Source organism: Pectinophora gossypiella, chromosome 11 (assembly GCF_024362695.1).
Source record: "Pectinophora gossypiella chromosome 11, ilPecGoss1.1, whole genome shotgun sequence".
Taxonomy (NCBI): domain Eukaryota; kingdom Metazoa; phylum Arthropoda; class Insecta; order Lepidoptera; family Gelechiidae; genus Pectinophora; species Pectinophora gossypiella.
The window spans coordinates 6,261,124-6,277,639 of record NC_065414.1 but is presented as its reverse complement, the minus strand read 5'-3'; the positions used below and the strand labels follow the sequence as shown (position 1 = coordinate 6,277,639).

The 16,516-nt window shown below is 36.4% G+C and overlaps 1 protein-coding gene across 2 annotated transcripts in view; it reads right to left on the bottom strand.

Annotated features, from left to right (window-relative positions):
• The window catches only part of LOC126370949 (furin-like protease 1), a 246,508-nt gene that overhangs the window by 40,443 nt on the left and 189,549 nt on the right, over nucleotides 1-16,516 (bottom strand). For both annotated transcript variants that reach the window (XM_050016091.1, XM_050016092.1), the window contains exons 5-6: nucleotides 11,339-11,467; nucleotides 2,962-3,127 (exon numbers count right to left, since the gene is read on the bottom strand). In XM_050016091.1, the coding sequence (XP_049872048.1) occupies nucleotides 2,962-3,127; nucleotides 11,339-11,467 (295 nt within the window). The remainder of the gene's footprint in view (nucleotides 1-2,961; nucleotides 3,128-11,338; nucleotides 11,468-16,516) is intronic.

Here is a 16,516-nt window from a genome sequence, read left to right as displayed (position 1 = left end):
ACACAAACAAAAAGTGTGAAATTTAAAAGAGGAACAGAAAATGGAATGAATGAGTTCATTACCTTCCAAGATGCTGGTGTACTTAGAAAGACATTAGCCCACACAAAGGAAGTGATAATAACTTAGCAGCTGAGAACTGGCTGCTTCTGAACTCAAATACAGCCGGCGCGTGTTAGCTAGGCAAATATTCGGGGCATTCCCAATTCCTCTTACGCGAAATTCCCATTAAGTATAAAAAAATATGAACTCTCTATCTACCCCTTTTGCGATCATAAGACTACCCTCCTTTGGGCACAGGCTTCTTCTTTTTTTCTTGTATGGGTTGTGAGATCAATGACCGAGTTTATCAACTCTGGTGTCAGCGTTGCTTTATTGAACTGCCTTAGGTGTAACTACTACATACTTATGTAAACGTAAGTGCTTAGTGTAAAAGTAAGTGTAATGTGTAAAGTAACTTGAAAAATGTAAGTGCTTTCGAATCACGAATCATCTTACTATCTCATGATCAGCCAGCAGGGTGATCAGCTTGTGTCCTAACCAAACTGACAAATAAAGTGATCTTAGTGATTATGTGATTTTACCGGAATTCGAGCCCGAGACTTTCCGCCGATACTTCACAATACTGTTCTAATGCGGGTTGGTGGAGAAAAAAGAAAAATAATATTAAGCTCGCCTCTTTAAAAAAAAATAGTTGGAAATATTGAATATCTTCGAAAATAACTATCCAACTATTTTCCTAAGACTACCTTCGCGTCTTCTTCGTAGTTATGATTATAAATAAAACACACAATCTTCTTCTTCTATCGTGTGGATTGTGAGGTGAATTGCCAACCTCAGCAACATTTTAGAGGTTAGTGTTGATTGAAAGGGTTAGTTTTGAGCTGCCAAAAGTCTTCCGAAGCACAGATCATCTTAATTTTGGACAATCGGATGATCAGACCTGTAATGACCTCACAAATAATTTAAACACACAGTTACCCGTTACAGTAAATGGAATATGCAGTATAATTCGAAATAGTATGACGAAATATTAGTCTAGAAATATTCTCAGAAATAATGGGAGTTTCAAACGGAGTAAGCGGGAATAGTCCAAATAAACTCTCACGACAGTGCATGTAGTCGACATGTGTAGTACTCAGTTCGAAGAACACGCTAATATTTCAAAGGTCTGTCGGACTCTAGAGTCGAAGTCATAATTTAGTGTAGGCTACTTTGATATCTCAAACGTACTAGCAGCAGGAAAATTCTTCAAAGGAAATGTTTAATGTACGTTCAAAGTAGGTACCTACGTGTAGCAAATTATTTGCATTACAATGAACCTACGGACATGGAGAACTTGTTAGGTACGTGTCCAAACTGACTTCAATTTTCTAACTAAAGTCATTTTATGCGAAATGTGAAGCAGTATGCTTTTTTATTTTTCAATTTATTTATTTAAGACGTTTTTTCCGATACTAAATTATTTTTATAAAAGAACGAGCTTCTGGATTCTTTTAGCATCATTTAGAGTATAATTTGAAAACCTTGGCAAGCAATCCATTATCGCTCAAGCACTCGTAGTGTGCTACAGCGTAGCATGTAGCTACAGCTACGAGGCTCGAATTTCAGCGTAGCACTCGCTACGTTCGTTACACACGGTGTTAATTTTGTCAACTGGCTTTTTTATCACCTACAGAGAGAGTGAATATTTAGAATGTATAGTGAAAAAGTAACGATTTAATATACCTAACACCCGCTGCATTACGTACGATTGATAAAGGACAGAAGTATAATTATGAAGTTATTAATTAATATTGGTCATGAAGTGGTGAGATGTTTTATTCATGTTTATTATTTGGCCTCCACTGTAAGCGACGCATGTTTCTGTTTTTCTTTCTAGTTGCTTTGCTTTTTTGTCTCACCTTTGTTTTTCTACGTAATCGCTATTTGTGGAGATCTATCATTGGTTATTAGTTCAATGATTAGTAAGTGAATGCTGTTGATCTCCCAAATTTGGCCTTTAATAATCGGTGACCAACTCAGCAACCCACAATTGACAATTTGTATTTTATTGCCTAGACAAAACACCTAAAATCGAAAATACTTTGCTATTTTTACGGAAACAGAATCAGTAAATTATACTCGTACTCTGTTTTTTTTGTGGAGAGAAAAAAAATCACCCGGTATAATCATTTCTAATTTTGTGTTTGCATCTCTGAACATCCGAGCGAAATGTCGAACCGACGCAGCTCTATGTACGATAAGCTGCAAAAGTCCAATCAGTTCCTTGCAAAGTAATAAATTAACTGGTGTGTAATGTCGTTTCTCTAATAGGCCAAAAACACCTACAAAAACATAAATTTTATAATTATGACAACTAATGGTTCATAATTTAATAAATAATTTAAATAATTCGCTGGGCTCAATGACTGCAATTTTGCTTTTCGATTGTACATACACCTTTACCCTCGATTGAGGTTTCCCGGCATTTGGAAGTTTGTATTCGATCCTCCTGACAACCCCAGTAACAATAACAGTAAATATTTCTGTCCCCTCCCGGTTTCCTCTCTCCCCCCTTGCGGCAAACTTTAGCTGAATTCAACCTAGAGTCGAAGGATAATTGAGATAGATTTCTGTGTTTGCCAAGCCTTGTTTTGTTAGGCTGCATAAATCTGTGTTAGTTGACGTTATGGTGTAATTCTATTTACGTTTTATAAATGCTTTGTGCCGCTATGTAATTGTATTTGGTAACCAGTGGTTGACCAAAATGTCTAGTGGTTGAGCGTTAGGCTCACGATCCGGAGACTGCTGGTTCGAAACGCGGTGGGGAATTATCACAGAAATGACTTTGTGGTCCCTTGTTTAATTAGGACATTCCAGGCTGATCACCTGTTTTATGATTTGAACTCGCTTACCTAGCAAATGCATATTCTATAGCCTTGGAAAAAGCCATCTATACGAAAACGATGGTGACAATATTACCTCCAACACTAGCGCCGTACGCAACCCCAACAGCGCACAGCGAGTTGTTAGCAGTCGCGGCGACCTCTCCCGCGCAGCGCGTGCCGTGACGATTGGAGTCTACCATATCGTACCGCGGCTGAGGGTCCGAGTCATGAGAGTTCACATCGTAAGACGCCATGGGGTCCTGTTGGAGAAAAAAAAAGTTCAGGTACACCGAAATAAAAACATGCAAGCTACGCATAAAGTATATATCGTTAATGATGTGATGGTCACGGTGGTCCAGTGGTTAACCTCACAATCCGCGGTCCTGGGTTCAGTTCCCGGTGGATACGTTTAATATAAAAAATATTTTGACACATTGAAACAAAATATCAAGACTCTACCTGATTTGAACATGACATAGCATGCTGATGTTGTGATCATCGGATTGTACGAAAAAGCCAAGATTCAGTACATTTCTAAGCATGTCAGGGGCCTTTGACGGCTCAATAGTAACCCTGATATTTTTGGCGCCTATTAACTGTCTACTCGATACGTCATAACCAAATTACTTGATATTGGCAACAACAAGAACGGAGAGGCGGCCACCCGGAATGAAGGTTTCAATATTCTTTATAATTTCTTATACCCTTAATAAGTAAAAGAAAATGCTTGGTAACGGATAAGTCAACGGTCTATGTTTTTTTCGCTAGGGTTTACTTACATTATAATCAATAAATTAACATTCAAAAGTTGTAATTTAAATATCTATACTAAATTACATTTTATTTAATTCATTTATTTACTATTGCAATGTAATTGCAATCAAAGGTAAAAATATATATATATATATATATATATATATATATATATATATACAAAAGTGGTATATAAAGTGAAGGTGGGTAGGGCTGGCACAGGAAGCCCTTGAAGGACGTACATTGACCAAATTCCTTAGAGAAGTTTTAGTACAATCTAGTCTGAACCGGCGTGCGTGTATGAAACGATTGATGAATGTGGAGGAAGTATGAGAAGTGTGTCAGGATTGAAGAAAATGGAATTCCGTAGTCTCTTCTTACCCCGGTGGGAAATAGGCGTGAGTTTGTGTATGTATCTGCTATATAATTACAGTTTATTTCTAAAATAATTTCATAATATGGCTGGCGTATCTTGTAGTCTTATTAAATAAACTTTGACAGACTAAAAATGCGCTCATCCACAATTCCACACCCTTCATCGTATAAAATTACATAAGAAACTTTAACTCAAACGATAAAGCTCATTTCAGACTTCATTTGCTCTCAATGAACCGTGGAACTACTTCTTCTACGATAGTACTGTTCTAATGCATATCTCAATTTGTAAACAGAACTACTTTGGTCTTTGAGCCGTCGAGATATGAACGATCACGATAGTGATTTGGCAGTTGGCGCCTTTCCAAATAGGTCAGGATCGATCATTCATCCAGCGAGAAAGAGCTTTACTAAACCACAATTAATATAGCAACGGTGTGGCAGCTATGTAAAGACTAAATAAGTGTGAAGAAGTGTGGTAAAGTTCCTCAAACAATTGATGATACACACACTAGCGTGCAAAATAGAGCACCTGTTTTTTAAAGTTTTTTTTTCATTAACCGACTTCTTTACAAATGTCTAGTTCCACGGAAACCTCACACGATAACAAGAGAAGTGGTGTACGATCACCTATAGGAATTCAATTTAGTTTTGAAGAAAATAAGAAACATAAATATGTAGAAGAAATCGAATATATAGAAAGAAAAAATGAATATAAAGTGGCCTAGTACGTTGGTTGATAGCGGAAATTATGACTTACTTATGTTTATCTACGGCCCGTGAACAAGTAAAGTGTAAAGCAAATGTAATCGTTTAGCAACTCTGAACAATGCCTTCTCTCATTAAACATAACAACTACAGATTATATAAAGATTTAAGTTTTTAAGTTTATGTATGAATAAGTAAGTAATATTTCGCTTTAAATAAAATGATGTGTGTGTGTGTGTTATTGCCTGAGTGAGACTATACACTTTGCTCTATGAACCTGCCGTACTACATGCATATACTTTGCAGCGAAACTCTGTTACAATGTTCTTTTGTATAGAATTTCTTCAAGACCCGGGTTCAGTTTGGTTGAATTCTTATAGGCAGTCTTTATATCGCGTATGACCATCGTATTTATCTGGGTTACTAGCCATTCGGCCAGTTTTATAAAGAAGCTTATTAAATGGCATACGCTTATGTTTTCCTATTTACAATAAAGTAAGTAGATATATATAACAATCTATAGTTAGTACTTTGAAAGGGATGTTTTTTATCTTCAGAAAAATGTACCAAAAAGAGAAAAGATATTGGCTATTAAATTGTCAGAGGGGTTTTTAAAGTATTCCATAAATACCGGAGCAGGATAAGTGGAATAGGCAAGCTAAAATATCAACCTGAACTATGTACTCCTTGCATCAGCACCAGAGAGTGATCTGTTTATGAGTGAGTCATATGTGTGTCGTGAGTGTCTGTGGTTCTGCAGATGATGAGTGACGTGTGAAGTATGTTTGTTTTTATTTTTCTCTTTGCTTCGGCATACTAGTACATTATCTAATTTGTAAGTACTTATATTTCTTAAGTCTGTGTCTGGAAGAACTAGAAGGTCGTATGTTGACCAAATCGGAGATGTCCTTAGAAAAGGTTTAGTACGATCTACTCTGAACCGGCGTGCATGTATGAAACGATCGATGAATGTGGAGGAAGCAAGAGAAGTGTGTCACGATCGAAGTTAATGAAATTCCATAGTCTCTGCTTACCCCGGTGGGAAATAGGCGTGAGCTTATGTATGTATATATGTTTCTTAAGTCTGCGTATTTATATTATTGCAAAAGTTACACAACGCATTGGCGCTTCTGTACTGTTATGCCGTGAAATGTGAATAAATTTATAATAAAAAACCATTCAACTCAAAATACTTTTGTTAAATATCGTCGTATCCCTAATTGGTACCATTTTCACGTCCTCTTCCGAAAAATGTAATCACTTGCTAATGTCTCTGCTTTAACAGGCAGAATAAAGATGGAGATATACAGGATGTTAGTGACATCGCAACGAAAACTTTGAGGGATGATTCAGAGTTGAAGTCCAGTGAAATTTTCCCTCGCAATAGTATGGAACTGGAAATAATTAAAAAAAAACACTAAAACTTTCATAAATTTTCCGACAGGAAATTTCTCTTGATATCAACTCAGAATCATTATCTGAATCGCCCCTTCAGTATTCGTTACGATGTGACTAACACCCTGTATATTATCATATCTAAGTTGCCGGCCAATACTTAACTAACTTATCAATTATTCCAATAGTATCGATACGAACAGCAATACCTACTAATAACTTAGTAGTAGTAACAAATAACAACGACTCTGTTATTGATACTATTTAACTTTTTTTCAATGTAACACAAACGTTCAAATATGTTCAACTTTAAATAAAAAGTACAGTACAGTACAGTACAATACAATACAATACAATACAATACAATACAATACAATACAATACAATACAATACAATACAATACAATACAATACAATACAATACAATACAATACAATACAATACAATACAATACAATACAATACAATACAATACAATACAATACAATACAATACAATACAATACAATACAATACAATACAATACAATACAATACAATACAATACAATACAATACAATACAAAACAATAAAATACAAATACACTTTATTGCACCAAAATAAAAAGAAATAACTACAAAAAGACTTAACTACGGTACAAAAGTAAATATCTATCAAAGCCTATTAAAACGATACGCGATAACAATTCTAATTGGATCCGCAACGGCTTCCTGTTCCATCAAAAATATACACTTACAAAGCGCCAATGGCGCTTATTTTACCATAACCCTCTTACCCACCGCATCGCGCTTAATTAAAGGCAAAGATTAAAGCTTAATCAGAGATGAAAGACCATTGTTTGAAAACACACCGCAGTGTGTATAACAGACGCGACCTAATTTTTCAGAATGCCAGATAAATTAGCCCGTGGCCTAGTGGTACTTGCTGATTGGCATCGATCAATAAAGTTAAGCAACCTCGGGCGCGGTCAGTCGTTGGATGGGTGACCGTTTAGTATTTATACTTATTTATTTATTATGGTGCATCAATAGCAGTACATACAAATACAGAATATAAAATACAATTAAGAAAAGTGCCAATTATGGACGCAGCACTGATTGGAAATGCCCTTAGAAAAGGTTCAGTATGGTCTACTCCGAACCGGCGTGCGTGTATGATATGAAACGATTGATGAATGTGGGGAAAGCAAGAGAAGTGTGTTAGGATCGAAGCAAATAGAATTCCATAGTCTCTGCTTACTCCAGTGGGAAATAAGCATGAGTTTATGTATGTTTATGTTTACAACACTGACTATAATATAAGTACCTACTTAACGGCCACCTTACTACTAAGTTAAAAAATTGCTGTGTCAGAGGACGTGAAAAGTTATTTTCTTACACACTTTCCTATACATTTTTGTTATGTTTGTATACAACTAAGTTGACATTTATCGGCACTAAAGCGGGCGTGGTTGAGTGCTCAATACCCTCCAGTTAATAAAGGAAGGACGTACATACATAAACTTATGCCCACGATTCATAATAGGGTGAGCAGAGACAAAAATACCTAGAGTCACTTTTGATTTGAAGTTCTATAAAATTAACATCAATACAATGAACATTAAGGAAGTGATATTTTTTACGATTGATAAGCAGTTAAACCCGTTCTACTTTTCATAAGAGCATAGAAGACAAAGTACGTCAGTTAGTGTTGTGATGTTCATTAGCATAGTGATATATCAGTCGATATTAGGTCGATCGATTCGTTTCTATCTAACAATAATTATGTTGAAAAAGGCATAGAGAGGTTGTTTTATGCCAGTGGAATTAAAGCCCTAGAGATGAGACCTGTTATTTAAAACTTCTACGTACGCGCTTCGCTTGGTAATCCCGCTAGACTACCCGTAATTATTCCAGAACGTAATTGTAGTTACTGTTGTATTCGTGCTCTGATAGAATAACAATTAGCAGTAGTGGTGTACTTGGATATTGGCCTTCATTTTGTAATGGTGTTATCTGTACTGGGTAAATTTAAATAAAGAACTCGGTTTTATAATTTTACTTCGCACGGGGAGTGCATTGTGTGAGTGAGTCGATAGATTTAAAATAAAATATTTTCAGTACTTACGCCGCCTAATTCATCCCTATGTAAGGGTTGATTACAAGAATAACTAAATAGGTTTTAATAATGAAAATATCCTGGTAATTTGGAAAGCCTACTATTAAAATTATAGAAGTTTTATACAAGGCCTTCTTCGGGTTAAAAACTGAATTTCGACGAACTGTTATCTGACAAGATTTTATTGCGGTATTATGAAAATCCGATACTTCTCATTCAACATTTGATGATCTTTTGTTTCCCAAAAAGACCGTTTTTTCCATGACGGAACTTCCAGCACAGCTAGTCAAGAACATAAACGCTCTCGGCATTTATGTTCACAGTTTCAGTCCCACAATTCTTGTCCCCTCCGCTTTTAACGCACAAGAACCCAAGCACTTGTCCCAGTTTCGATTTATGGGCTCCCTGATTGAGATGTGGATACAGTGTGAATCCATTAAGGTTTAATGTACTCGTTTATGCGCTATCAAAGAGTCCACAAACGCTCGACGAAACCGCAGCGGTTTAGATTTCTAATGTTTAAGGTCATCAAATAATTTGGGACTTCTTCTTAGAGAGAAATGTATTTCGAAAGGCTCGCTTAGGGATATTCTTTTACTGAAATTCTTTATAGTATTCTAACCTACTTCAGTTGATGGCTTACAGTGTTTTTTTCACAGAACAGGCTCTTATAATTTAAAGCAAAGACTATGGAAATATTTTTGCGAATTCATCTTTTAAATGCGAAAGATTCCTCGCCGACGACGTCACGGACGCGGGGAGTTTCGCGTAGGTGCGAAATAATTTGTGTCGAAAAATGCACTTAGAGTAGAAAACATATTTGTATAAACAAAACAACTTTGGGGTTTCATAAGTCGCATATCTGCTACATACGTAAATAACATAACATAAACAGCCTATATACGTCCCACTGCTGGGCACAGGCCTCCCCTCAATCAACCGGAGGGGGTATGGAGCATACTCCACCACGCTGCTCCAATGCGGGTTGGTGGAGGTGTTCTTACAGCTAATAGCCGGGACCAACGGCTTAACGTGCCCTCCTACTTTTTTCGGACAATCAGGTGATTCAAGCCTGAAAAGTCCTTACCAAACAAAGGACAGTCTCACAAAGTGATTTCGACAATGTCCACATCGAGAATCGAACCCGGACCTCCAGATCGTGAGCCTAACGCTCTAACCACTAGACCACGGAGGCTGTTCCGTATCTCACATACGGAAATACAAAACATTTATAACTGACGCACGTAAACCCTAGTACGGTGGTAGGTTGTGAGACACTTAAAGCCGCATAAGATCACACCTATCTCCCGTGGGGGTAGGCAGAGACCATTGAATTCGACTTACTACAATCCTGATTTACAACAATTCATGCAAGCTCGCCGGTTTAAAATTCTTTTGACTTGGCCTTTCTTTAAAACATCCTGGATGACATTTCATTTGCCATTCCTATTTGATTCGGATTTGTTTACTGGATTAGAAACATCTGGATCTGCATTCTTACAGCCTTAAGCTTGATATGAATCCAAAGATGGATGTGATGAATCGTATGATAATAGATGAAGTGTCAGTGTAGGTAGTTTCAAAAACAGTTTAAAGGGTCATTATTGAAGTCTGCTTTGAGTTGCATTAGTTGTATGTATATGTATGTATATATTATTATAACATACTTATATATAAGTATATTTGTTCATGTAATTTCATAAAATTATTACGCGTATGTTACCTACATTTCTATCTATAGTATTTTACACTGTATGTCTTCTTGTCACGTAGGTTGTGAAGCATTTGGTGATAACCTCGATGTCCTTGTTTTCAGCAAGTTGGTGCAAAAATATGCACGAAGAGTTGCAAGGACTTACCATCTCGGTTAAGCTATTTATATAAATTGTGACATCGGCTTAACGCCGCCGATATATTGTAGCTTTAAATTTGCCCACATTTGCCCCACGTTGGGCGCCACTGAAACACTAGATTTTTGCTTACCTATAGGAAGGTAGGTAAATAGAAAAGGTGTTATAAAAATACAGATGGATATGTTTCAGAAAATTTATAAAGAGGTGATTACCTGAAGGGCACAGCTAGATATTATAGAACGGTGAGCATGAGACAAAGAAAACTCCCTTTGAATTTGTATTATAATTTATATATACTCGATTTGAGGAGCTCGGTGGCGCAGCGGTAAACGCGCTCGGTGTGCGATTGTTGAAGTAAAGCAACTTTCGCAAAGGCCGGTCATAGGATGGGTGACCAAAAAAAAAAAAAGTTTTCATCTCGAGCTCCCCGGACTTCGGAAGGCACGTTAAGCCGTTGGTCCCGGCTGCATTAGCAGTCGTTAATAACCATCAATCCGCACTGGGCCCGCGTGATGGTTTAAGGCCCGATCTCCCTATCCATCCATAGGGAAGGCCCGTGCCCCAGCAGTGGGGACGTTAATGGGCTGATGATGATGATGATGATATATACTCGTAGATATAAATTATACCTTGTAACAAACCATAGATCAGCTGGAAGAAATCTCTTTCTTAGAGATAAGGTTACCTATACTGTTTTCTTTGTAAGTATGTTTCTTTCGTCTCTTCTATTATGTACACAAAAATAAATAAAAGATGTTACGAAGGATTTAAAGCCAGTTTTGTGTCTACCCTATAATTACATCAGTAAATAAATGTTTAAGGAAAGTTTAACAAAAAAAGTTAAAGTTTAGTTTAGTTATTTAGTTTTTGTTGTAACTGGCGATCCAAGAGCTGACAGCTATTTTGCGCAGAAAATAGGCCTGGCAGTTCAGAGGGGAAATGCTGCCAGCGTTTTGGGCGCTCTGCCTCAGAGATATTCTATTTGGGTGAATCTCAAAATTTCAAGTTTGGTGGCGAAATTTCATATTATTATAATTTTTTCGTGAAAAATTGGGTTCCGATATGAAAAAGATCCAAAAGGATCCTCGGTTCCGACATGAAAAAGGAATTTTTCAATTCCCAATTTCCCCAATTTTTCACGAAAAAATTATATGACAGTCGCCACCAAACTTGACACATTTTGATATTGACCCATTTATAATAAGCTCGTATTGTTATTATTAGATCATTTTTTAGAAAATAAATGAAAATGGTACTTAAATAAATGGTTGATTTAGGAAAGTTTGTACTTACGTAATTAGCAACTAAGTCGGGGTGGTCAGTCTCGAGGCCGTCGTCGAGGATGGTGACGACGACGCCGCGGCCCGTGATGCCTTCCCGCCACGCCGGGATCACGTTCATATCCAGCCCGCCTCCTCGGTTCTGCAGAGGTACAACATTCATTATAACACCATTCCATTACTCCTGAAGGAGACAAGAATAAAAAGGCCACAGCGAAGCAATTCATTTAACCCGGGCACTTTCAAGGCCAAAGTGAACAGACACCTTCTGGGCAATCTTGCTCCATCTTAAGCCTCGTCAATGCCTTCGCGCAAGTCTGGGGCCAAAAGCAAACCCATCAAAGGTAAAAAAAATCATCTAAAATATTGCTTTTTGACATTTGTTTGAACTGCATTTTAGATGAAGTCTAAAAATACAATTTACCCTAGTTTGAGCTCCAACTTCTGCCAATTGTTGTTAAGTACTTGTATTTAACTTGGCATGTACCTAATTTATGTAGGTAATTAAGTTTTTGTTTTTATCATCATCATTTGTACTGTACTTACTGATGTAAGTACGTAGTCGTTATACGTATATATGAGTCATGTCAGGGGCTCAATAGTAACCCTGACACCAGGGTTGATGAGGTTGGTAATTCACCTCACAAACCCACACGATAGAAGAAGAAGATTTGTACTGTTGCTAAAATTTAAAAAAAAATAATTGTAGATATGTTTTGTTTGCGTGCAATATAAAGTATATATAATTTGATGATAAACAGCAAAAATCAGTAGCAATACTTATATATTATTTGATCGAAAGTTATAATTAATCGCATAGAGACAGCCCGGACTCTGCAGAATATGAAAATCTCGTTATTACCGCGTCAACCCGTTCGTGCGAGCGAGACAGACAATCCGCGCTCACTCCCTTACTCCTTAATAGCTTACGGTCAGCAAGACTAGCGGGGGTGAGGTAAATCTAGCTCGGTATGGATGCAAATTGGCGCGGGGCGAATAGTGTCTGTTCTTAATGTAAATAGTAATACTTTTTATTCTATGTCACAAATTGATATATCACCAATTTGGAAAGAATATTTGCAGCCTCACATTTTAGTCGTTATTGTTAAGGCACAAGGGCGTTGTGTCGTTTTAACACACTTATATTAGCTTCACTTGTGTGTTACTTACATAGATAGAAGCTTAAGAAATAAAAATCTAGGACGATGAATTTAATCTAGTTTTAATTACAATTGTCCATTAGAATCTTTGCAAGTAATGCGAATGATTATAAAAACATTTACAGTTGATCACAAAGCCAGAAAAAAATACAATAAAACCACTTATTATAAGTACTACACTGAAGAAAAGTACTTAAGTGATTACTAAACTTTAACCGAGCAAAAAATATTTTCATGCCTAAGTATTTATTAAAAGTTGAAGCAAGAAAAACTAATTACAAGAAAATCCCTTCTAAACAAGGAGTAAAGTCAATCTATCATGAACGGTCAGCCGGTTGTGTCGCGGTTAATTAGTTATTTACGAGAAACTTTGAAAGAAAAAATGTAGGCAAGTCTTAAGACGTGTTCAATCGTCTGTTTTCATTATACACTATGGACTGTCGATTTAAAAAGAACATCGCGTTGTTTTTATTAACATAGTTAGGTACTGGTGCATTAGCACCAGCATATATTATGAACAGTAATTATACTGTAAATAGTTCATAATATATGCGGAAAATCTACAATAAATCACGTAAGAAAAGATAGACCAGGTTCGAATACGTAATGTGACGTGAAAAATAAATGGAATTGACATGTCACCTTAAGACAATCCCACACATTTTGAACTCATTTGTAACTTGACAGAGGCCCCTGGTATTGCGTGTGGTTACAAACACAATTTGCAACGACGCCCCAAAATCAGTTAGGTTTAAGCCTACAGCTGACGACACACGACAGCAGCTTTCACTGCTGTCGACAGCATAGTGATGTCAATGGGTAAGCGCCCTTACAGACAAACAAGCCTGGGAATTTTGGCTTCCCCGACCAATATTTAAGGCCTTATGAATTCCGGTAAAAGAAAATTAAACTTTCTTTCTGGTTTGTCGGATATTTTCCTCGTGAAATAAAAAAAAAAACGGTCAAGCATCGTCAAATTTTATGTCTTATTTTACAACGGTTCCGTACTAAATTTTATATTCGAATCGAGAGTAATTACGGAAATTTACTGTCAGTAATTCATTTTGATTATTCGTTTTATATTCGTAAGTATTTAATGATTCGAATAAACTTCTCAATACAAAGAAATTATGTTTGTTAATTTAACAAATAGGGTCCTATCTCAATTAGACGCCATGGTACCGCCAAATGTAGGTATACAGTTGAATAAAGGGTACTTATCTAACCTGATTGCGCAACTATCCCGCTGATGACTCCACCAGGACTTGGAGGGCCTTGCGAGGGCCTTTAAGTATGTATTATGTTTAACTTCTTTGTGTTTCGTCTAACATAATGGATGGCAATATTTGATTGTATAATCAATCAGTTTTTTATTTAGATTGTAGATTGGCTTCAGATGGCATTTCTTTACGTGTCCCTAAAGCACAAGTACCTACCAAAATTTTCAAAATTAAAAAAAAAAATCTAAGCTAGCAAGTGACTTTTATCCGCATTCCAATCCAACAAATGGCAAAACAAAACAAATTCACAAGCCGCTACAAGTAATTACAAGTTCACTCCGTTTGAAGAAGAGCCCCTTCAAAGTGAAACGGTTCGAGTGTTAATATCGAGTAACTTCATACTTTACTTGACTTCACGCCTTCAAGTTTACGCTTTGATTACCGAGAAATTTATATATTGGTAGTTGCCGAAATTTGAATATAACGGCGAGTTTCACCAACTCATTTCAATAGAAAGACTTCGGAAACCCGATATTGGTTTTACAATATTATGTACTTACCCATTATTGACGCAATATGGCTCACCACCTACTTATTGCGTTGGTCTAACAGAAAGCTCGGTAAGATATGGGTACTCAAGTACTTAGTTCATCTTGCGATGGATGTACCTCTGTCTACGTCTTGGTATATAATCGTGAGTTAATGTAGTGTGTTGCGTATATCTACTTATTATGAATTTTAAAGCTTAATTTTAGCAAGAATTAATAATAAATACATTGCAAGTTTGGGAAAACCGACATTTTGATAGCATTATTTGTCCCTATTAGTACTTGCTCGAATTTGAGAATTGATCAAATTATAGAATGATACTGGACCCAAAATGCGGGATAAACTTGTACCATTGGGACATTCGAACAAGATTATAATACGTCACGGGAATTAAGGGGCCGTTGACAACATTACTTATTTCAAGTGTTTCATGGTTAGGTCAATTTGAAGACCCCTGAGGTCCTTTTCTAACCAGGCAACGCTCATAATTGAGATACACATTGGCCCATTATAATTTTCTTACCCGCCGAAAAAGAAAGAGTCGGATGATTGACAACTGTTAATTTTAAAATGAAAGGATAACCCGGGCGAATAAAATAAGCATTACGCTCATATGCAATCCGTTTGACTTGTGCTGTCAACTTAATTCTGTCGGGTTATTGCTGGGGTATTGATTTCTGCCTAAAATTGACGTTTGTTCCATAATTGTTGAAAATAACAGGTATGACTTAAAATAAAATTTAGATGGTGTATACCGGAATGTGCACCAGTAAGTAATTAAATTAGTAGAGATAGATATTTTATTGGCAAGCATCATCGGTTGGTTCGGTTGCCGTGCCCGCAGATTTCTCCAGCCGTGTTGTAGCTGAAAATCAGCGTTTTGTTCGTGAGAGCAAAAACTTGCGCTGAGATATGACCGATTTGCGCTGATGCAGCACACATACATACCTGGCGTGTTTAATACTGAGCTTCGTCTCTGTTGATTGGTTGTCTGTATGTATTCTTTTTCTTTTTGTATGCATGTGTGTCTGTAGACCAAATAAATGTTTTTATCTATCTTATCTATCTATATTTTTTCGTAAAAAAACAATAAAGACATTTATTCACTCCGTCCTAAATCCCGTGGGATTTAAAAACTTTCCTAGACGGCTAAATTAGATTCTCCCAAATAATGAGGTCAATTTATAATAAATTATTGGATGGCAGACACGTTTTCAAAATGCTCAATGGTAAATTGATTCGTCAATACACTTTCAAACATTCAACAATGAATGCTAATGGAATTTGTTTTTTTTTTTCATGGGATTTTCCTTGTAAAAGAAGGAAATAAGTGTAATTTAAAGATATTCACATGGGCGTTGCCATTCAATTTCGAACAGATATTCGATCACGATAAGCATTTGTTTTGAAAAAGAAAAATGGAGGCTTTGTTTTAAAAGACTACCTACGAAAAAATATTTTTTTCCAGAGGATGCTTACAATTTACCTTTTCTGCTTAAATATTACGTTTCCCAGCAGTAGGCCGTGGCTATTTGTGTTTGTTTTTTCATTTTACTATTTATAAATTTTTGGCAAAATATTTATGTAACTTTGATATTTTCTACATTTAATAGCTTGAACTTAGTTGAACAATAAAGATAAAAACAAAAAGCTCAAATGTGGGCCGAAACACTGTTGAGTGTTCCTAAATATTGACAGTTCTCCGTAATGTCCAGCTAAAATTCAATAAGATATAAAATGTGGAGCAACGTGGAGTGTATCCCGTCTGAAGAATCAGTTACGAAGAAGAAAAGCCATGACTTGACAGAAGGTAGTCTTGATTGAAAATTTTTCTTTTGTCCGATCTTAAGGGAATAAAGATAACACTACGATTTTGCACTTCAACGCTGCGCAAAGGGCTATAGTGTAAAAATATAACCATAATATAATGTTTGTTGACTCAAATAGTCAAAATTTAGGAACATTCAACAGTAGCGACACCTGATGGGAGAAACAGGCAGTTTGTATCTCCCATTGAAGCGGCTTCTATCCAGCAGTGTGAATCTCCAAGGCATTGTCATCTGGTAAGCTTCGTCGACGAACATTCAATGGTGGCTTCTTGTACATAATGTTTTTTGCTTTGTATTTGTCTTCAAAGACTGTACTCATAGTAGTTTCAGCTCACGCATTCGCGAGCGCTGATGTCGATTCTTTAAAATATATACACTTTTTGTCGATTACATAATATGTATATTATACATATAATTATAGTATTCTAAATTT